The following is a 20,359-nucleotide window of genomic DNA, read 5'->3' as shown; positions in this document are numbered from 1 at the left end:
TTAACACGAAGCACAGGGTGGATAGTGGAAGTTTTCTCTCCTACCCGAAAGTCTAGATTGGACAGTCATAAAATGCTGGCCAGATTAGTTCAAAACAGTGTTTGATGTTTTGCCAGAAAGAGCAAGAGATTTTCAAGCATGCATATCTATGTCCTCTATGGAGCATTTAGAAATATTGGATTTGCTTGGTCAGTAAATTTCCAGTGATGCATAGTAATAAACCACAGTATTCATCACATTTCACTTGATTTGTGCCTACTAGAATTATCTTTCACCAACTGCAGCAGCCTGAACACACTGATAAGTGTTTATTTGCTAATATTTTATCTGAGTATCATGGAGTGCAGTTCTGGCCGTTAGAATGTATCAAGCTATTTATTAGGTGGTGGATTATTACAACGGATACTGAATTGAGGAAACTGGCATGCAGATCTAACATATCCTCTATTTTTAGTTTCAGACCCCTAGTCTGATCTTTGACATTCATACCCCATATATGCTCTGCATTAGCATGTCATTTCATCAGCAGCATCTGATCACAGCAGAATAGCATCTCATGACGCTGATTGCAGATATTTCATTATCTGACTTTGAGACATGGCGACACCTCGTCTCTCATGCTGTATGTGGAATCTGGAGTGTGAAATCAAATCCAGAACCCTAGTGTATGCTATTGGCAGCCAGTCTTCTCAAACAGAACACTGGTGACCAAATGCCATTGGATGTTTGGCACAGTGGACTTTCCGACAATGGGACCTTTTCTTGTTCATGTGTGGATGTTGGTGTACCCAGTGGGGACACCATTTTAATAGGCAAATTGTATGTTTTGTAAATGTGAATCGTATAAATATAGTTTGTTATATAGACAAATTAGACTCCTGTACCATGAGTGGCAGTGGCAGATTAATGATTTTGCTGCCCCTAGGCCCTGAAATAATTGCCGCCCCCCAGCCCCATATGAACTTGTTTTAGTTTTTTTACAAATTTGTTTGAACTAAAATGAATCTAAATATCATTAAAATAATTGAACATTTACAAGTTTTATTATAAATAAAATTACAAGTACAGCAGACCCTCGCTTGAACGTGTGTCTTTATAGCGCGATTTCGCTTATAGCGCGGGACCGCGCATGGATCCAAAACCTCAAGTTCAAGCGGGGGTCTGGTGTATATCAAATATTTATTTTTTATTTTATGTAGATACAGTAAAAGAAATAAAAGTATGTGAGTAGTAAGTAGCTACATTTGTTTACGCCTACACCTTTGAGCGGCAAACCTATTAATTAATTCTGTATAATCCAGAGAAGTTGTTAGATCCTTTTCAATTGTCAGGAGAGAAAGGGAGTTTAATTTTTCTTCACTGAGATTAGCCCTCAAATAGTTTTTCACCCTTTTTAATGCTGAAAATGATCGTTCCACTGAACAGTTTGTAGCAGGTGTACAAACGAACATTCGGAAGGCAATATCAATATTTGGATATACTGAATGAATGTTTTGATTTCAAAGAAGGCTGCAATATCTTAAAATTGATTTCTTTTCATTTTCAGGAATTTCGACACCTTCCAAATACAATCGAAAATGTAGACATTCCTTCACGAATGATTCTTCTAAATCTCCTTGGTAGCATAGCTGTAATTTTTTAGCATGAACTGTTATATCTGTTGTTGAAGTATTGGTAATGTTAGAGAGAAACTGAAATCTGCCATAAATTTCTTGATACGCATTACTTCTGCGTTTTAATTCGGAGCATACAAGGTCTAGTATTGTTAAAAAGGTATCTACTTTACATTTATCTCTACCACACATTTCCACCTCACCTTCGCGTGTCTCATCAGATTGAAGTTTACACTTTCTTTTTCGCTTTGTGTCAAATTCATAGTCTTCAATTTCAGAATTTTCTTTGGCTTTCTCTTTGTACATATCAAACAAGTCCCATATAGAGTTAATGTATCATATTAGTGAGTTGTAGAGTTCTACAATTGTCCGTATATCAATATTAACATTTTGCAGTTTTTGGCTAGTTATATGAAATCGATCCAAGAGTGAGCTCCAAAATACAGCCATAAAAGCTGCCTCAAGTCGATCGAGTTTTTGCTGCGGGCCTGAAGCTTCATTACGTATAACAGGTTTCTCAGTAGCATCTTCCTTTATTGTATTTAAGGCTTTAATTATAGCATTCCAGTTTTCACTCAAATTATGACAAGCTTCCACTCGAGATGACCATCGAGTCTCAGAAAGTCTTTTTATTACTTTACTGTCTGGCTTCAAATTAAATAGTAAAATCTCCCACCAGTGAGTAGAGGCAGAAAAAAATGAATAAAGATGTTGGACAGTTGAGAAAAATGAACATGCTTCTTGACAACTTTCTGCTGCACATATTCCAACCAGATTTAAAGAATACGCAGAGCAAGGCACATACACAGCATAAGGATTTATATTCTTTATTCTTGCTTGCAACCCGCTATATACACCAGACATGTTAGTGGCATTGTCGTACGACTGGCCACAGCAGTTTGCGATATCTAATCAATAACAATTCAAAGTTGAAAGTACAGCATCAGCTAATTGTTCTGATTTGTGGCCAGTATTTGGTAAAAAACAAAGAAACCTCTCTATTGGTATGCCATCATCGTTTACATATCTCAGTATAAAAGCCAATTGATCAACATGAGATATGTCGGGAGTTGAGTCAACGCTTATCGAGAAATATTTGGCTTCTTTTACTTCTTTAATAATATTTGAGATCACATTTGAAGCCATCAGTTTTATAAATTCATTACATATATAGGATGAAAGATAAGATACGTTACCTCGACCTTCATTTCCGTAACGTGCAATGTGATTTGCTAAAAATGGATTGAATTCTGCGACAAGCTCAAGGGTCATCATGTAATTGCCATTATAAGGTGATCCAAATTTTTCCACCTTACATCTAAATGCAAGTCCTCTGCTTGAAAGTTTCTTTACCGCTGCTACAATCCTCTTCAACACATTTCTCCAATAAATAATTTCTTCTTCCATTTGAAATTTTAAATTTGTATCAATTCTTCCGGATATCTCGCCTCTCTTCACCATTGTCAGTACACACATTTTATGTTCAGTCGAATTTTCATGTTCACGTAGTCGTGCTGATGTTTTTCCAGTCATGGTATCCACTTGTCGCCAAACTAGAGAGCCCTCCGAATAATCAACATGGGGCACAAAACACGGCTCCTTTGCTCTCCGAATATACAAGATATTGCCGTGGCTTTACTTCACCATTTAAAAGATGTCGTTCAAACACATTTTTTGTTAGAACACGCATTTTATCAGTATATTGTCTTTTCGAGTTAGTAAAATCACTATTGATATTTTGTTTAATACCATGCATTGATAAATACTCAATTGTAGCATCATTCAATATCCATTGGGCTGAGTCGTCACTTATGGTAGATATTTCAATGTCAGATTGAATTTCTGATTGACGTGATTTGCAAATCTCTGCAGTATTGTCAAAGATATCCAGATCAACATGATTCCCAGTAGTCTCTGATATGCTAGTATTTGGAGCATTTTCTTCAACACTAACCGCAGCTGGAATTTCTTCATTAGTTTCAGTATGTACTTTAATCACATCAATATTTTCAATATCAACACCAATATTTTCACTTTTTACTTCAGTACTACTTTCAACTATTTTTTCTGTCGCACTGTCGGCACTAACTGATACAACAAAGGAATCTATTTTGCGCATTTTTGCTATAATTTCATTTTCCCTTTCTTTCTTTTGTATAGCATTTTTTTGAACTGAGAACCGCTTAATTTTTTCCTTCCGGTCATATTATTAACGTTTAGGATTCTCGCGAGTACGTTTACTAAATGGTGTCATTGGTGGTTTCAATACATGCTGTGATTGGTAGAATCACTTCTTTTTCCTGGTTTCCATTAATTGGACAGTTCGCTCTTATGGTTAGGTGGTGATCTGGATCCCTGATCCTCCCACAATGACTTTTGGGCTCAGTTTCTTCTCTCTCGTTCCTTCAAAAAATGGGAGGGGAGCTTACCCTGTAATGAGCGAGCAGGACATTTACAATACCAGTGTTGTATTAGTAGAATCCTGGTGTTCCATGTACAAATCAGTAAGATTAGACAGTAGTAATGGGAGATACTTGTATTTGCAGACGCAGGAGGTAGTATGCCCACTTGACTGGGACTCAAAAGGGTTCTATTCCTGGTTCTGCCTCAAGCCTGCTGAGTGACCTAGAGTCACTTCACCTGTCTCTGCCTCAGTTTCCCCATGTAAAATAAAGATAATGATACTGATCTCCTTTGAAAGCTCTTCGAGATTTACAGATGGAAAGCACTGTATAGGAGCAAGGTAATATTATTTATTATTATTTTGTTATGTTTGCACACCCCAATATGAATACCATCTAAACATGACCTCCAATTTCGCCCCATCCTCTGGTCTGTCTGTTTACAGACTTACTTCTTTCCAGTCCAGTGCATGGGATGTAGATGCCATCCAGAACTGCCTTTCACTGGCCCCTTTGTGTTGTGGAAATTCTCCCTGTTTGCTAAAGCCAGGAGAACAGGTCAGGTGGTGCCATTGGCTCATGTCTCTTGACTCATGCTGGGCACTATGAAAAAACCACTGCGGGAATCTTCTCTTCTCCATCTTTCTGCGCAGTCAGCACCAGTAGCTGGTAGTTTAGCAACTGCTGGTCAGACAGGCAGATATAGCAATGCTTGTCATCATTTCCAAGCTCCACTCGGATGCCTAAAAAATCAGATTGTGTGGCTATATCTGAATGTAGTACAGTGGCTGTTACTCAAGCTATTTGGGAAATGAATTATTCATTGCACCCTTCTTTGCTGGATATTATGGAGTGAATATTATTATTACTTTATATTTGATATAATTGTTACATGTTTTACACTTCAAATTACATGGGAAGATGAGATTGGTAAGAGAGTGGGAAAGCCCAGAATATAAATTAACAGGAAAGGCGGCTCTCTGCACTGAGAGGAGTAGCTTGCCTGAGTCATAAGCCTGGTTTACGCTAATCAGTTAGGTTGACATAAACTGCCTTACATCAACCTAGCTGTGGAAGTGTCTTCACTTAAATTTGGCGCCCGTCAATGGTAAGTGCCTTTCTATGCCGATTTAGTAACACCACTTCCCCGAGCACTGTGGACAAGTGGTGGGCAACCTGCGGCCCACGGGCAATCCACTGGCGGGCCACGAGACAGTTTGTTTATATTGACCGTCCGCAGGCACAGCCACCCACAGCTCCCAGTGGCCGCGGTTCGCCGTTCCCGGGACGTGCTGGCTGCCGCTTCCCGCAGCTCCCATTGGCCGGGAACGGCAAACTGCAGCCACTGGGAGCTGCAGGCGGCCGTGCCTGCGGACGGTCAATGTAAACAAACTGTCTTGCGGCCCGCCAGCGGATCACCTTGATGGGCCACAGGTTGCACACCCCTGCTGTAGAGTCATCGTCGATGTAATTGGGTTGACGCAGTGTCAGTGTAGACACTGTGTTGCTTACATCGACATTTACTGGCTTTCAGGAGCCATCCCACCGCACCCCATAGTGACAATACAATCGATACAAGCGCTCCTGGTAAGAACACCCACTGCTGACAAAAGCCAAGCGTGCGCACGCAAAAGTGATTTAATAACTGTGGTGGCTATACGCGGATGTAAGTTAGGTAGACATAATTTTATAGTATATATACGGCCATATTCTGTTCTTTCCAGTCCTCGTTATGGATCCACGACTCCCTTGCATAGCATTCATGTATCTTGAGTTGTTGCCAAGGTGGACTGATTTAAATCAAAGTGATTTAAATAATCAATTAAAATCAGCAAACAGGAAACCTTGATTTAAATAATCAATTTTAATCATGTTTTGCTTTTTTACTTTTTATTTTCCTAAAGAAAGGTTGATTCCCATTGATCAATAACGATTAAAGCATGTTGGTTGCAACTAAATGTAACTTTTACACTATTGGGGGGAGGGATAGCTCAGTGGTTTGAGCATTGGCCTGCTAAACCCAGGGTTGTGAGTTCAATCCTTGAGGGGGCCACTTAGGGATCTAGGGCAAAATCAGTACTTGGTCCTGCTAGTGAAGGCAGGGGGCTGGACTCGATGACCTTTCAAGGTCCCTTCCAGTTCTAGGAGATAGGATATCTCCATTAATTTTTCTTTTTTCTTTTTGCTAACTAGGAGAATATATTATATCTAGACACATTTAACTAAGCATTTATATAGCTTAACTTTTTACTAGACGATGATTAATTTTTACTTGCAATTTATGCCATGTTCTACTTGGATGGAAATTCGAATTCCATGAATGCAATAAAATAGCATTTTATTATTATTGGTATTTTTTAATAAAATGAAACTACCTTAAATGTACTAGACACACAAAAAGAAAAAAGTTGATCAAAACTTATTTTGCATTTAAAACTAACTGATTTATTAAATGAAAGAGATTTTATTTGTAGTTAGTGAATTGATTGTTTCTGGTCACTAGGTCCTTCAAGATTTTTGAACTAGTAGATCTCATCCTCTCTCACTTACTTTTTATTTGTAGATTGGAAGAGGGAAACAAATTATCCTAATTTTCAACTTCCAATTGGTTTCTTAACTTTGAATGAACTAATTGAATAAACTGAAGTGGAGAAAATATTCTCTCTGTACCTGCAGAAGATGCTACTGCTGCCAAAAGCTAGTTTAGCACTTCAGCAAACTCATATTCCATGTTAGCCAATGACTTCCACCAGTTCAGTGGTTGGACTTCCATTAAAACTTGGCAGCAAACATGTACAGCTTAATATTATTTGTTATATTTAATTTAAATTGTTTTAATAGATTATAAATTTAGTCCTTAAGATAGGTTGTCAATTTCAAACTTAATTATAAATAGGTTTATTTTTTTAAACATACACCTGGATTTAATTTAAATAAAAAATCCAATGTATATAAACATAAAGCATTACGTTTTAGCTATCCTGACTGTGACTTGATCTACTGACAGGAAGAGGGCAGTCATCAAGTTTCCTGGCAACAGTTTAGCCTTTTTGAAAGCCTGTTGTACCTTGGGGAAGGCCTGAATAGTTGAATTCTTGCTCAAAGGGTTGTATGGAAAAAGAATGAATATGAAAAGTGTGTTCTGGGGATGTTTTACAGTGTACAGCTGTCCCCCTCTCAGTAGTGTCCTCTCAGTTTCCCATCTGTAAAATGGAGATGATAACACAGCCCTGCCTCACAGGGGTGTTATAAGATTAATACATTAAAGATTGTGAGATGCTCAGATGCTACAGTGATTGGGTTCTTTTTTTCCCCCTTTTGGTTTTTGAGCTTTTGGGGGTCATATTTTCCAGTCTTTGTCTGCAATCATGAGGGCTGGAAACTTACTTCCTTTAGTTCTGATTCTCATGCAATCACATGACTTCAGGTGAGAAGAACACCAAATAACTTGAAGCTTGCAATAAAATCGCAGGAGTTGGCAATTACTGGGTGTGCATCAGCCTGGAATTGTGGACTACTGCATTAAAAAGAGCTATATCGGAGCAATCTAAGTGACAGAACAAATTTCACTTGCTCTTTAACTTACCAACATTGAGCCTCCGCTCCCCCTCCATCTCCCCCAGATTTCCTTCAGACCTGCAGCACTCTGTGCCGTGTATCTAACACAGGCTAGTGTCCTAAATGCTCATCTTTGTGATAGGCTGGGCCTTAATTTTGAGAGCTGTGGACTGGAGTCTTAAATCTGTTTGTTCCTTTACTGTCTTTGTGCCAGATGCTTGAATGTGGGAACGAAATGGATGTTTGGTAGAAAATCTCATGATTCAGTAAAATTTGGATCAGATTAATGAAACACATAAGAGGATTCTGAATGTTTTCCATGCCGTAATTATTCAAAAGAAGGGCATCTGAGATGGTGTGGGAGAGGAGAGTGAATTTTACTGTAAGGTCACGCTAACATGCAGAGGGAGCCTTAGGTGCTGCTAAATGGCCTTACTGCAGTATTTACCAGTCAAGTCTCATTTACATGCAGAATGAAGGGGAATGGCCAGTGAGCATACAGTATGTTTTTAAAAAGCCACCTGGTGTAACGGGTGATTTTGTCAGGATAAGCAAACAGTTTGGTATAATTTATTAACCGAGCCATGCAAATGCCGAGGTGGTGTTCCAGCAGAAATAAGCCAGATGTAATCTCCAGCGCTGCTGCATGGCCTCCGAGTCAAGTGGCAAAAAGACTAAAAAAAAATAAAATAAAATAAATTAATGGAGATATCCTATCTCCTAGAACTGGAAGGGACCTTGAAAGGTCATCGAGTCCAGCCCCCTGCCTTCACTAGCAGGACCAAGTACTGATTTTGCCCCAGATCCCTAAGTGGCCCCCTCAAGGATTGAATTCACAACCCTGGGTTTAGCAGGCTAATGCTCAAACCACTGAGCTATCCCTCCCCCCCGACTCAAATGAACTGGAGCTTGTAAATTAATTGAGTGCTGCTAGGGCCTGATTCTGTGAGGTGCTGGTTAGCCTTCCACTCCCATTGTGCCCAGTGGGAGGTGAGACCATTCAGAAGCACAAAGTGTTGGTGCCTTGGACCAAAATTTTCAAACTTGGGTGCTTAAAGTTAGGCATTTACTTAAGTGGCCTAGCTTTCAGAGGTGCTGAGCTCTAGCAGTTCTCATTGGTTTCACTCAGAAATTTTGGGTGCTTAGCTCCCCTGAAAACTAGGTCAGTTATTTAGGTGCCTAAATATAGAATCAGGTGGCTAACATTTGGGACACAAGTGTGGGAATATTGGCTTTAGTAATGAACAGAAGAATAAAATGCTTTTGAGTTTGCTGCAAATCACAAATACGTAATGATCTCACCAGGCTCACTGCTTTTTTTTATACCTGCCACAATTTTTTCCCAGCCATCAGAGCCTTTGGATGAGATGTCAATGGTGTTCTACAAAGATTTGAACAAAAAATGAGCTAAATATATTTCTCTGTGTTGATTGCCCTAAATAACAAGAGGTATAAAGTAAACAATCAACTTAATATTAACTTAAATCTGATTTCTCCTTGTTTGTTTCCAAGTTGTGCTGGACAGTTCCATTCCTCTGACCATCCCAACCCGTGTCCTTCTGTGATGTCATCACAGCCCTTCAGTCCTGGGAGAAGATGGGAGCTAGCCTAAAGTGGGATCAGAAAAAAGTCTTTAAAATATATATCTTTATAGCATGGCTTAATTCCATATGGTATACAATAATATTTTCAAAACCTCCACTTATCTGATGCTCTATCTAGGCCAGCTTCATGGTCTAGCAAGGCTGAGTGCTACTAGGTTAGCTGTGACAGCACAGTACTGTGCATTGTGGCACATGCAGCAAAGCAAAACTCACCAGTCTTCATTTCAAGGGGGACTCCAGAATCGATATTAAACAAACAAAAAACACCTCACATGTTGTTTATAATTAAGGCTGTGAGTCTGTCATGGAAGTCACGGATTCCGTGACTGTACATGACCTCCGTGATTTCTGCAGTGGCTGGTGGTGGCTCAGGGGCTGCCAGAGCTGGGCAGCTCCTGGGCCAGCAGCAGAAGTTTGGGTGTGTGGGAGGAAGGAGGTGGTTGGGAAGTGGCGGGGGGTGCTTACCTCGGGGTGGGGGGCTCCCCGGCTCCCACTGGCATTGCCCTGCAGCTCCTCCTAGGCGGAGGGACCAGGGGGCTCCGTGCTTTGCCCACAGGCCCCGTCCCCGCAGCTCCCATTGGCTGTGGTTCCTGGCCAATGGGAGCTGTGGAGCTGCCACTTATGGCGGGAGCAGCATGCGGAGCTCCCTGGCCTCTCTGCCACCTTGGACTGCAGGGACACGTGGAGCCGGGTAGGGAGCCCCTGACAGCCCTGCAAACCTCCACCCCCCAGCACCAGCGGGGGTCCTGGGCCACCTCCCCCAGCACCCACCCCACTCCCAGACTGCCCCCACCCCCCAGAGCACCCGCGGCACTCTGCCCACATTTTAGTTAGAGGTATATAGTAGAAGTCATGGACAGGTCATGGGCTGTGAATTTTTGTTTACTACCCGTGACATGTCCATGACTTTTACTAAAAATACCTGTGATTAAAACGTAGCCTTATTTGTAATTGGTATGGTGCTGAATACCTCATCTACCTCTTAGCATTTATAGTAGCACTTATAAAGAACTTCTCATGAGTAGATCTTAAAGTTTTACAAAGGAGGTCAGTATCGTTATTCGTCATTGTACAGATGGGAAAACTGAGGCACAGAGCAGTGAAAAAAATTGCCCAAAGTCAACGAGTGGGCCTGTGGCAGAGCTGGGAGTAGATCCCAGATCTCCTGAGTCCCAGTGTAGTGCCATATCCATTAGATCACACTTCAGTACACAAAAGTATATTTGCTTAGCCTGTGATCAGATCTGCAAGGATGACTCTTTGCATTGATGCCAATCATTGCTGACTTCAGTGGGGTTCTGTGCAGGTCCAGGGCTTTGCAAAGAGAGATGCAATTGCAAGATTGGGGAATTAATATGCGTTTATGGTTACAAGCTCAAATTTAAGTTACTTTTAAATAATATACTTTGAAGACTCGTAATATTTGGCGTTTTTCTTAAAGCCCCAGATCCTGGAGTCATGGGATCATGAGAGAATCTGAGCTTTCATAAGAAAAAAAAAAAAAGGTAAATTTCTAGCCATTGTGGAGAAAACCTTTAAAACATGAACCATGAAAAAGCTTAAAAATCAGAAGACAAATTAAAAAAACCCATCCAAATATAGTATTTTTAAAAAGCTTATGATTTTTAGCCCAATTTCATGATTTTTGTATACTTGGGACTGGCAATACTGGTACATGAATGTATGACATTTAAAGGTAGGGTAAATGATACAAGGATGGAAACAATTCCACTTAAGGAAAGTACTGGAAATCACAAGGGGAAAGCCTTCCTGTACCCTTGTTAAAACATATACTGATTTATATTTTTCATTGTGTTGTGTAGTGTAGGAACAAGGCACAAGGCCACTCAGAGTAGGCAGCGGGGGACAGGTACACATAATGTTATTACTTGACTGAGACATTAATAAGAGTACATTGCAGGAGATACAAAATTTCAAAGACAGGCAGGCAAGCAATAATTGTTCATTCTATTGTCAGTTCAATAGAACAGAACGTTTAAGCAGAACCTGTGATGCAAATCAGCCATTGCTATCTTCTAACAAATGATGAGTTTTGGTGAAATGCAATGGAAATGTTCATACAAATCCCTTTTAATAAGAAAACAAGTCTTTCATAACATTTTATGTCAACTTAGCTATGGCCCGATATTGAAAAGTTGTAAAAACAAGCTTTTAAAAAACTTAAGCCCAATAAAAATGTTTCCACACTTAAAAAATCAAAAAATCCAATGAACGGAGTCAATTTAAAACCCATAAACATCCCATTCAGTGTTTGAACTTCAGGGTGGGTAAATAAATAATTATCACCACTTACAGATGGAGAAACTGTGGCAGAGAGCTTAAGGTTACCAAAGGTGTGAGTTTTCACATATACATATAATTTGCAATTATACAATGTAAACTTTTGTGCTAAAGATATCATTAAGGCTATGATTTTGTCATGGACATTTTTAGTCATGGGCAATTAGCAAAAATTCAAAAAGCTGTGACCTGTCCCTGACTTTTACTAAAAATGGCCATGACAAAACAGGGAGGGAGGAGGGTCCAGCACCCTGCCCTGCTGTGGCTGGGAGCTGCAGCCCCTGCTCAGTGGCTGGGAGATGGGAGGGACCCCCACCTGTGGTGGCTGGGGAGCTGCGGAGGATCCCACCCCGCATCCGTGGGGACTGGGGAGCTGTGGGGGATTCCTCCGCACCGCCCATGGCCCCGGCAGCTGGGAAGCTGCCGGGGGATTCCCCCCCGCCACCTGTGGCGGCAGGGGGTACCCCGCAGGGGTACCCTGCAGCTGCCAGCAGCTGCGGGCTGAAGTCATGGAGATCTGCTGGTGGAGATCCGTGACCAAATAGTAACCTTAATTATCATTTGTGCTTCCTTAGTACACCTCAGCGTAAATGTTATTGCTGTTTAATACAATTAAATATTTGTCAGTTAGGAGCATACCTACATTTGTATGTCAGCTTACAGGGAAAAAAGTTCAGCTTAACTTGGGAGTTTAGAAATATATTAACTTTCAGATCTGATGGACAGCGGGGCAAATTCTGTACAATAAACTCTCACTAAAGTGGAGGAAAAAACAGTTTAAAAGATCTTAAAGCAACTGTCTGCAATTCAGTGTGAAAACATTAGAACAACATTTTGAAGACACCATGGCCAAAATTTTCAAAAATAGTTGGGCTTCTAAAATCATATTTAGGTACCTGCCCAATTTTTGAAAGTGCTGATCATGCAGCAGCTCCCAGGTTTCTCAGACAGGGGCATACATTTGAATTTAGGAGCTTATCTTTAGGCTCCAATTTTTGAAAATCTTGGCCCCCAAGGATAGCTCACGAGAGAAGCAAATACAGTTCCCATCATCATGACAAAAAATAAAATAAATATTAGGATATTCACTGTGAAACCATTTCTGACCTAGTGCTTGAACACACTGGGATGTTATCTTGCAAACACATACACACCTGAGTAACTTCACTCACGGGAGTAGTGATGGGACTACTTATGTGAGTAAAGTTCTTCATGTGCTTGATTACTGGATTGGAGCCTGTCAGTGTTGAAGCTGTGCTCAGAGAAGAGAGACAAATCAGTGTTATGTATAGTGCATATTTCATGGCAAGGTAATGAAAATACTTAACAGAAAGCAGAACTTGTAGAACTGGTCTGTCACTGCAGATACATCATATCTTTATAAAAACATAGAAATATAGGGCCGGAAGGGACCTTGAGAAGTCATCTAGTCCAGCCCTCTGCTCAAAGGCAGGTCCAAGTAAACTTAGACCATCTTGACAGATGTTTGTCTAATGTATTCTTAAAAACCTCCAAGAATAGGAATTCCACAGCTTTCCTTGGAAGCTTATTCCAGTGCTTAATTATCCTTATAGTTAGAAAATTTTTCCTACTATGCAACCTAAATCTCCCTTGCTGCAGATTAAACCAATTACTTCTTGTCCCACATTCAGCGGACATGGAGAACAATTGATTACTGTCTTCTTTATAACAGCCCTTAATATATTTGAACAGTGTTATCAGGTCCCCCATCCGTCTTCTTTTCACAAGACTAAACATGCCCAGTTTTTTTAATCTTTCCTTATAGGTCAAATTTGCTAAATCTTTTATCATTTTTGTTGCTCTCTCCAATTTGTCCACATCTTTCCTAAAGTGTGGTGCCCAGAAATGGACATAGTACTCCAGCTGAGGCCTCACCAGTGCCGAGTAGAGCAGACAATTACCTCCCGTGTCTTACATATGACGCTTATGTTAATACATCCCAGAATATTAGCCTTTTTTGCAGCTGTATATCACATTATTGACTCGTATTCAATTTGCGATCCACTATAACCCCCAGATCCTTTTCAGCAGTACTACTGCCTCACCAGTTGTGCATTTGATGATGATATGATCATAAATTTAGTATTAGTATACAAGGATGACAACATATTACAAGGTGCTGCTGGGTATATAGATCTAAGCTTGAATAAAAAAATGGATTATTATTTTCTAGGGCTGTCAAGCGATTAAAAAAATTAATCACGATTAATCGTGCGATTAAAACAATTAATCGCGATTAATTGCACTGTTAAACAATAATAGAGTACCATTTATTTAAATTTTTTAATGTTTTCTACATTGTCAAATATACTGAGTTCAATTACAACACACAATACAAAGTGTACAGTGCTCACTTTATTTTTGATTACAAGTACTTGAACTGTAAAAAACAAAAGAAATAGTATTTTTCAGTTCACCTAATACAAGTACTGTGGTGCAATCTCTTTATCATAAAAGTTGAACTTACAAATGCAGAATTATGTACAAAAAAATAACTGCACTCAAAAACAAAACAATGTAAAGCTTTAGAGCCTGCAAGTCCACTCAGTCCTACTACTTGTTCAGCCAATCGCTCAGACAGACAAGTTTGTTTACATTTGCAGGAGATAATGCTGCCAAATGCTTCTTGTTTACAGTGTCACCTGAAAATGAGAACAGGCATTCTCATGGCACTATTGTAGCCGGCATCGCAATATATTTACGTGCCAGATGTGCTAAAGATTCATATGTCCTTTCATGCTTCAACCACCATTCCAGGGGACATGCGTCCATGCTGATGACAGGTTCTGCTCAATAACAGTCCAAAGCAGTGCGGACATGTTCATTTTCATTGTCTGAGTCAGATGCAACCAACAGAAGGTTGATTTTCTTTTTTAGTGGTTCGCGTTCTGTAGTTTCCTCATCGGAGTGTTGCTCTTTTAAGACTTTTGAAAGCACGCTCCACACCTCGTCCTTCTCAGATTTTGGAAGGCACTTCAGATTCTTAAGCCTTGGGTCAAGTGCTGTAGCTATTGTGATAGACCCAGGCCAGTTGGGTACAGCAGAATAGCAGAAGGCAGATATACTGGCCACTGGATTAACAGTTTTCTGTTCCCTGACTGACCAGAGCAGGGGCTGCTCCAGGCTAATGAGAACACCTGACTCTAATTAACCTGCAAAAAGTCAGGTGAGGCCATTAAGCTAATGTGACCACCTGACTCTAATTAAGGCCCCGCTGATACTATAAAAAAGGCTCACTCCAGTCAGGCAGAGGAGAGCCAGGGAGCCAGAGGAGAGGAAGTGCGGCTGAAGGGCTGGTTAATGAAGACACCCTCAAGTTATTGATAAGGGAGCCCTAAGGTAAGGGTGAAGAAGGGAAAAGCAGGAGAGCTGTGGGGAAGTGGCCCAGGGAAATGTAGCAACTCTGGCAGTGAAAGGTTGGCTGCCAACAGCTGCTACCATTGGGGTCCCTGGGCCGGAACCCGGAGTAGAGGGCGGGCCCGGGTTCCCCCCAACCCACCACTACAGGAACACCTCCTGGGAGTGGAAGTCAGGCCCCTGTCAGGACAGGAGGCTAAACTGTTCTAAAACAAGCCCCTAGGGACAACAGAGACTGTGGGAGTTCTCTCACCAACCTCCTTGCTGGCTTATGATGAAAAGGGCTCAGTAGACTGTAACCCTGGCCCTAGAGAGAGAAGGGCTAAGTGGAGGGTCACAGTGAGCCACTGAGGCTAGCATATACCACCTAGAAGCTCAGGACCCACGGGGGCAAGGTCAGAGCTCTGCCACACTATCTTTAGAAATTTCACAGTGGTATCTTGTTTGCATTTTGTCAGATTTGTAGTGAAAGTGTTCTTAATACAAACAACATGTGCTGGGTCATCATCCGAGACTGCTATAACATGAAATATATGGCAGAATGTGAGTAAAACGGTGCAGGAGACATACAATTCTCCCCCAAGGAGTTCAGTCATAAATTTAATTAACGCGTTATTTTTTTTAACGAGCGTCATCAGCATGGAAGCATGTCCTCTGGAATGGTGGCCGAAGCATGAAGGAGCATACGAATGTTTAGCATATCTGGCATGTAAATACCTTGCAATGCCAGCTACAAAAGTGCCATGCAAATACCTGTTCTCACTTTCTGATGCTATTGTAAATAAGTAGAGGGCAGCACTATCTCCTGTAAATGTAAACAAACGTGTTTGTCTTCACAATTGGCTGACCAAGAAGTAGGACTGAGTGGACTTGTAGGCTCTGAAGTTTTACATTGTTTTGTTTTTGAGTGCAGTTATGTAACAAAAAAAAATCTATATTTGTAAGTTGCACTTTCACCACACAGAACTTGCACTACAGTACTTGAATGAGGTGAATTAAAAAATACTATTTCTTTTGTTTATCTTTTACAGTGAAAATATTTGTAATCAAGAATAATATACACTTTGATTTCAATTACAACACAGAATACAATATATATGAAAATGTAGAAAAACATCCAAAATATTTAATAAATTTCAATTGGTATTCTATTGTTTAACAGTGTGATTAAAACTGCGATTAATCGCAATTAATTTTTTAATCATGATTAATTTTTTTGAGTTAATCGCGTGAGTTGACTGCGATTAATAGACAGCCCTATTATTTTCTCAGTATATGTGGTCACATAATTAAAGGCTGTGTTGTAGTGTGTTTTTTGCATTTCCTGGCTTGAGTGCTTCACTATGCAAACTTAATGGTCTGTTAACGTTGGGTTTTTTGCATGGATTTCTATCTTTTGTGTGGACAGTTCCTTTACACAATTATTGGTGCTCTTATGCCAGTTTATGAACATGCACAGCTAATGTGAAACCAGTTTTAAAACACCAAGCAAACCCAGAAAACTCCACATGCTCCAGGGGAGTCCGCTTAGTGTAGGTTTTTCAGATAACATGGGAAAGCTAACACAGTATCTATGTTATAGGATGTCTTGATATCATTATCCCACTTGTGTTGTAGAGTCATGCCGTGAGGCATTGCATTGCCGAGTGTGAGAATTGTTGCTGTCTAGAAAGGAATAGAGCATTCAGGTCAGAGTTTGTAGTTCACAGACATTATCTATAATGAAAGAAGTCTGAGAGAATACTGTATGCTAGAGCAATGGTTCTCAACCAGCGGTACGCGTATCCCTGGAGGTATGCAGAGGTCTTCCAGGGGATACATCAACTCATCTAGATATTTGCCTAGTTTTACAACAGGCGACATAAAAAGCATTAGTGAAATTAGTACAAACTAAAATTTAATACAATGAGTTGTTTATTCTGCTCTATAATACTATACACTGAAATGTAAGTACAATATTAATATTCCAATTGATTTATTTTATAATTATGTGGTAAAAATGAGGAAGTAAGCAATTTTTCAGTAACAGCATGCTGTGACACTTTTATATTTTTATGTCTGATTTTGTAAGCAAGTAGTTTTTAAGTGAGGTGAAACTTGGGGTTATGCAAGACAAGTCAGACTCCAGAAAGGGGTACAGTAGTCCGGAAACGTTGAGAGCCACTGTGCTAGAGTAATCTCTGACATACCAGTTAAATAGTGTGTAAATAGCTGCAGGCTCAGATACTGTAACATTCAGGAGATTTAGGATTGATTGATTACCCTGTAAAAAGATAGCAGCTCTGTGTTTCATGTTATGGTTAATTATATCACAGTTGATGGCGTCATACTATGTGCGTGTATAACTGAGAAATGTGCCTATTAGACAAACACTAGGTGCTAGCCGGTTCCAGTTGCTTGTCCCATGCCATTCATTTAAGCGGCAAAAAATGTAAAAGTATATAGTTACCGTTAATTTCATTGGGGGTTTGTTAACTTCTGTGTATCTAATCCTTACTTTTACAGCCTTTTATTACATTAAAGGAGTATCATTACCTCATGATTCTTGCCCATAAACAGCTAAACAGTACTTGACATTTAAAGAGATTTTCTGTTGTGCACTTGTATAGTCAAAGAGTAATACTAATCCTATTAAAGATATTATGTCATGGAGGCATGCCTTGGGGGAAGGCTTGTTCTAATTGGCTAGATGTAAAGTAAAGGGGAGGGGCTATCCAGAGAGTGGATGTATTACTTGATAGTTAGGTCAGGGATTTCTGTGGGAAATGCCCAGTGGTTGCAGTTGCTGATGATTTCACATCAACAGCAGTGCAACACTGAAAGTGAGCTCCAATAGCTGATTACTGAATGAGATACTGCAAACGGGTAAAAAAAAAAAAAAAAACGAACAGCATGTGAGAAGCAGTCAGAGTGAGGCAGAGAAGAGAGCTGAGAGAGCAAGAAAAGTGCTCAGGCTGGAGAAAGTCTTCCAGATGTACTGGACTGCCCTTTTGGAAATGGATATAAGGACCATCTGCTGTCTGTAGATCAGAGGACTAAGAGTGGGAAGAAACAGTTTATGGTATTTTAAATAAAAAGCTAAGTTATTCATAACCAATTCGTCAAGACGTCATGAGATTGTTCCTGCCTGGGATGCTGGTGCATAAATCAAAGCTGCAGATACCTATTGTACAGCTTACTTTGGTATAAAAAAGAAAAAGGAAAAAAAAGCAGCAATGCAGGGAATATTGCAATAAATTCTACAGTGGTTATGTGAGTTGTTTATTAAGATAAAGAAAAATCATCCTTGTATGACTGTGGAGTTCACAAGGCACTGTGTTTAATGCTGAGAGATGCTAGACATTAAATCTGACAACTGTGAAAAGAGAGATCATGGAGAAGTCAAGTAGTGAGGATTCTTCAATTCACCGTAGTCCATCTTTGGATAGCAAGGACTCGGACTTTGCTAAACCTTCTACCTCAGGCAGGCAGTTTGGTCGAGGTTTTACTGCTGGAGCTTTTTACGGCACTGCTGGATCACGCACACAGAGCCACACCAGGGCTGGAACAGGGACCGGCATTGGAACTGGGACTGGCATAAAAAGTGACAAATACAATGCACCCAAAGGCAGCAAATATGTTGTGTTTTACCTGGATCTATCTTTTGTTTTCCTTTTAGAATTTAAGAAGTGCAACATGGCAAGAGGCTGCCTGTGTTGTTTGAAATACATGATGTTCCTTTTCAATTTAATGTTTTGGGTGAGTACTGCCTTTTTTTCAATTGCCTTCATTTGTTAGAGTTCTCTGTACTACTGCATTATGTGCACAGTGCATCTTTTCAGCACTACCGTAAGCTTTTTTTTCTTCCCCTCTCTTGTACCTGCATGGAATATTTACAGTGCTAAATCTGTGCCCTATGGGAAAATGTACGTTTCCTACAGATTTTACTTTCCTATTACTCTACTTTGATTACAGATTATTAAAACTGGAGTCTTTTAATTCATGTGTTTTGACCAGGATAAATTAAAGAAGGGCAGGACCTATTTACCATTTAAAACGATCCAAATCAGTTTTTAGTGGAATTTTTTACATTCTTTTATAATGCCTTGTGCTGCTTTAAGTTGCAGGTTAATTTAAACCTGAATTATGTTTTTGTTGTCCCCATCAATCTTCCCTACTTTTCTAATGTAATTGACAAACTGCTTTTCAAACTGAATGAAGTTTAGTCTCATTTTTTCCACCTTTTAAAAATATACATATATTCTAGTCCTTAAGGTGTCAGCACAAATGTAAAATGACTGGAATGACAAATGACTCCTGATTCAGTTTCAGTCGCAGTTGTCCAAATTGGTGTGTTAAGTTGGAGACTAGCTCTTGCTTTTGAGGGATCAAAATTGATTTTCCTCTATCAGCCAGGGAGCGTGAGGAGATGTAACAATGCTTCAGCAAGCAGATTCAAAGTGTAACAACTACTTTGAGCAAACTAATGTCATGTACACTTGGAAAACAAGGGTGTGAAGTCAGCCAGCTTCTAGGCATCCCCGTTTGGACAATATTGGGGGGGAAATGCAAGCAAATTGAAATGTCAAGTAGGTTTCAATAGAGCACAGTACAAAATTGTTTTATCAGAATTAAAGGTCAGCAGTTTTGTGATGATTAGGAAAAGCAATTATAATATTAATGTCTTTGAACTTAAAAAAATTCAAGGTTATAATTCAGAAATAAAAAACATATCTCAGAGGTAAATGAAAATGTAGTTTTGTTGGTTTATTTTTAAGGTAGAAGGATATTAAAAGTCCAATTTGGATAGATATTTCTTCAGTGGAGAAGTCAACATTGAAATTAAGAGCCATGTCTCTGTCTTAGCCACCGGCTTTTCTGTTTAGCTGACCCACTTACTGAAATAACTTTTAGCAGCCGAAGGGAATGGGAGACCTCATAGGGCACTGGACGACTCATGCACCAGTGAGCTTCAGTAGTAATGTACTGAAACATTTCCATCATGGAAGGTGTGGGAATCTGACAGAGAATCTTCTGAGCAGGTTTCACAGAAGTTTGGGGCTGCAAGGGGTCACTCAAGAACATCATTCATGATTTTTCACTACATGAATCCTACCAGAAATTTGCCTCACTTCTTTCTGGAATCCCTATTAAGATATAAACTTGTTACCAGACTGGGCCATTCATGCCAATGCTGCATTACTCTGACTCCTTAGAAATATTTTCCTATGCTAAGTATTGCCATTAGTTTTTAGTAAATGGGACACTGAATGGGGAGGGTTCTGAGTTACTACAGAGAATTCTTTCCCAGGTGTCTGGCTGGTGGGTCTTGCCCACATGCTCAGGATCTAACTGATCACCATATTTGGGGTTGGGAAGGAATTTTCTCCTAAGTCAGACTGGTAGAGACCCTGGGGGGTTTTCACCTTCCTTTGCCGCCTGTGGCGTGGGTCACTTGCAGGTTAAACTAGTGTAAATGATGGAGTCTCTGTAACTTGAAGTCTTTAAATCATGATATGAGGAC

At 40.0% G+C, this 20,359-nt stretch overlaps 1 protein-coding gene across 4 annotated transcripts in view; it reads left to right on the top strand.

Annotated features, from left to right (window-relative positions):
* Window positions 1-20,359, top strand: part of TSPAN9 (tetraspanin 9) — a 260,122-nt gene that overhangs the window by 106,316 nt on the left and 133,447 nt on the right. For 2 of the 4 annotated variants that reach the window (XM_065405869.1, XM_065405861.1), the window contains one exon: window positions 18,515-18,594. In XM_065405869.1, the coding sequence (XP_065261941.1) occupies window positions 18,532-18,594 (63 nt within the window). In that variant the 5' untranslated portion in view covers window positions 18,515-18,531. Of the gene's footprint in view, window positions 1-18,228; window positions 18,595-20,359 lie in introns of those variants that run through there. The other 2 variants (XM_065405857.1, XM_065405856.1) reach the window with 1 other exon arrangement.

The sequence above is a fragment of the Emys orbicularis genome, chromosome 1, assembly GCF_028017835.1.
Source record: "Emys orbicularis isolate rEmyOrb1 chromosome 1, rEmyOrb1.hap1, whole genome shotgun sequence".
Taxonomy (NCBI): domain Eukaryota; kingdom Metazoa; phylum Chordata; order Testudines; family Emydidae; genus Emys; species Emys orbicularis.
The sequence above is the reverse complement of the archived record's forward strand: the minus strand, read 5'-3'. Positions and strand labels throughout refer to the sequence as shown.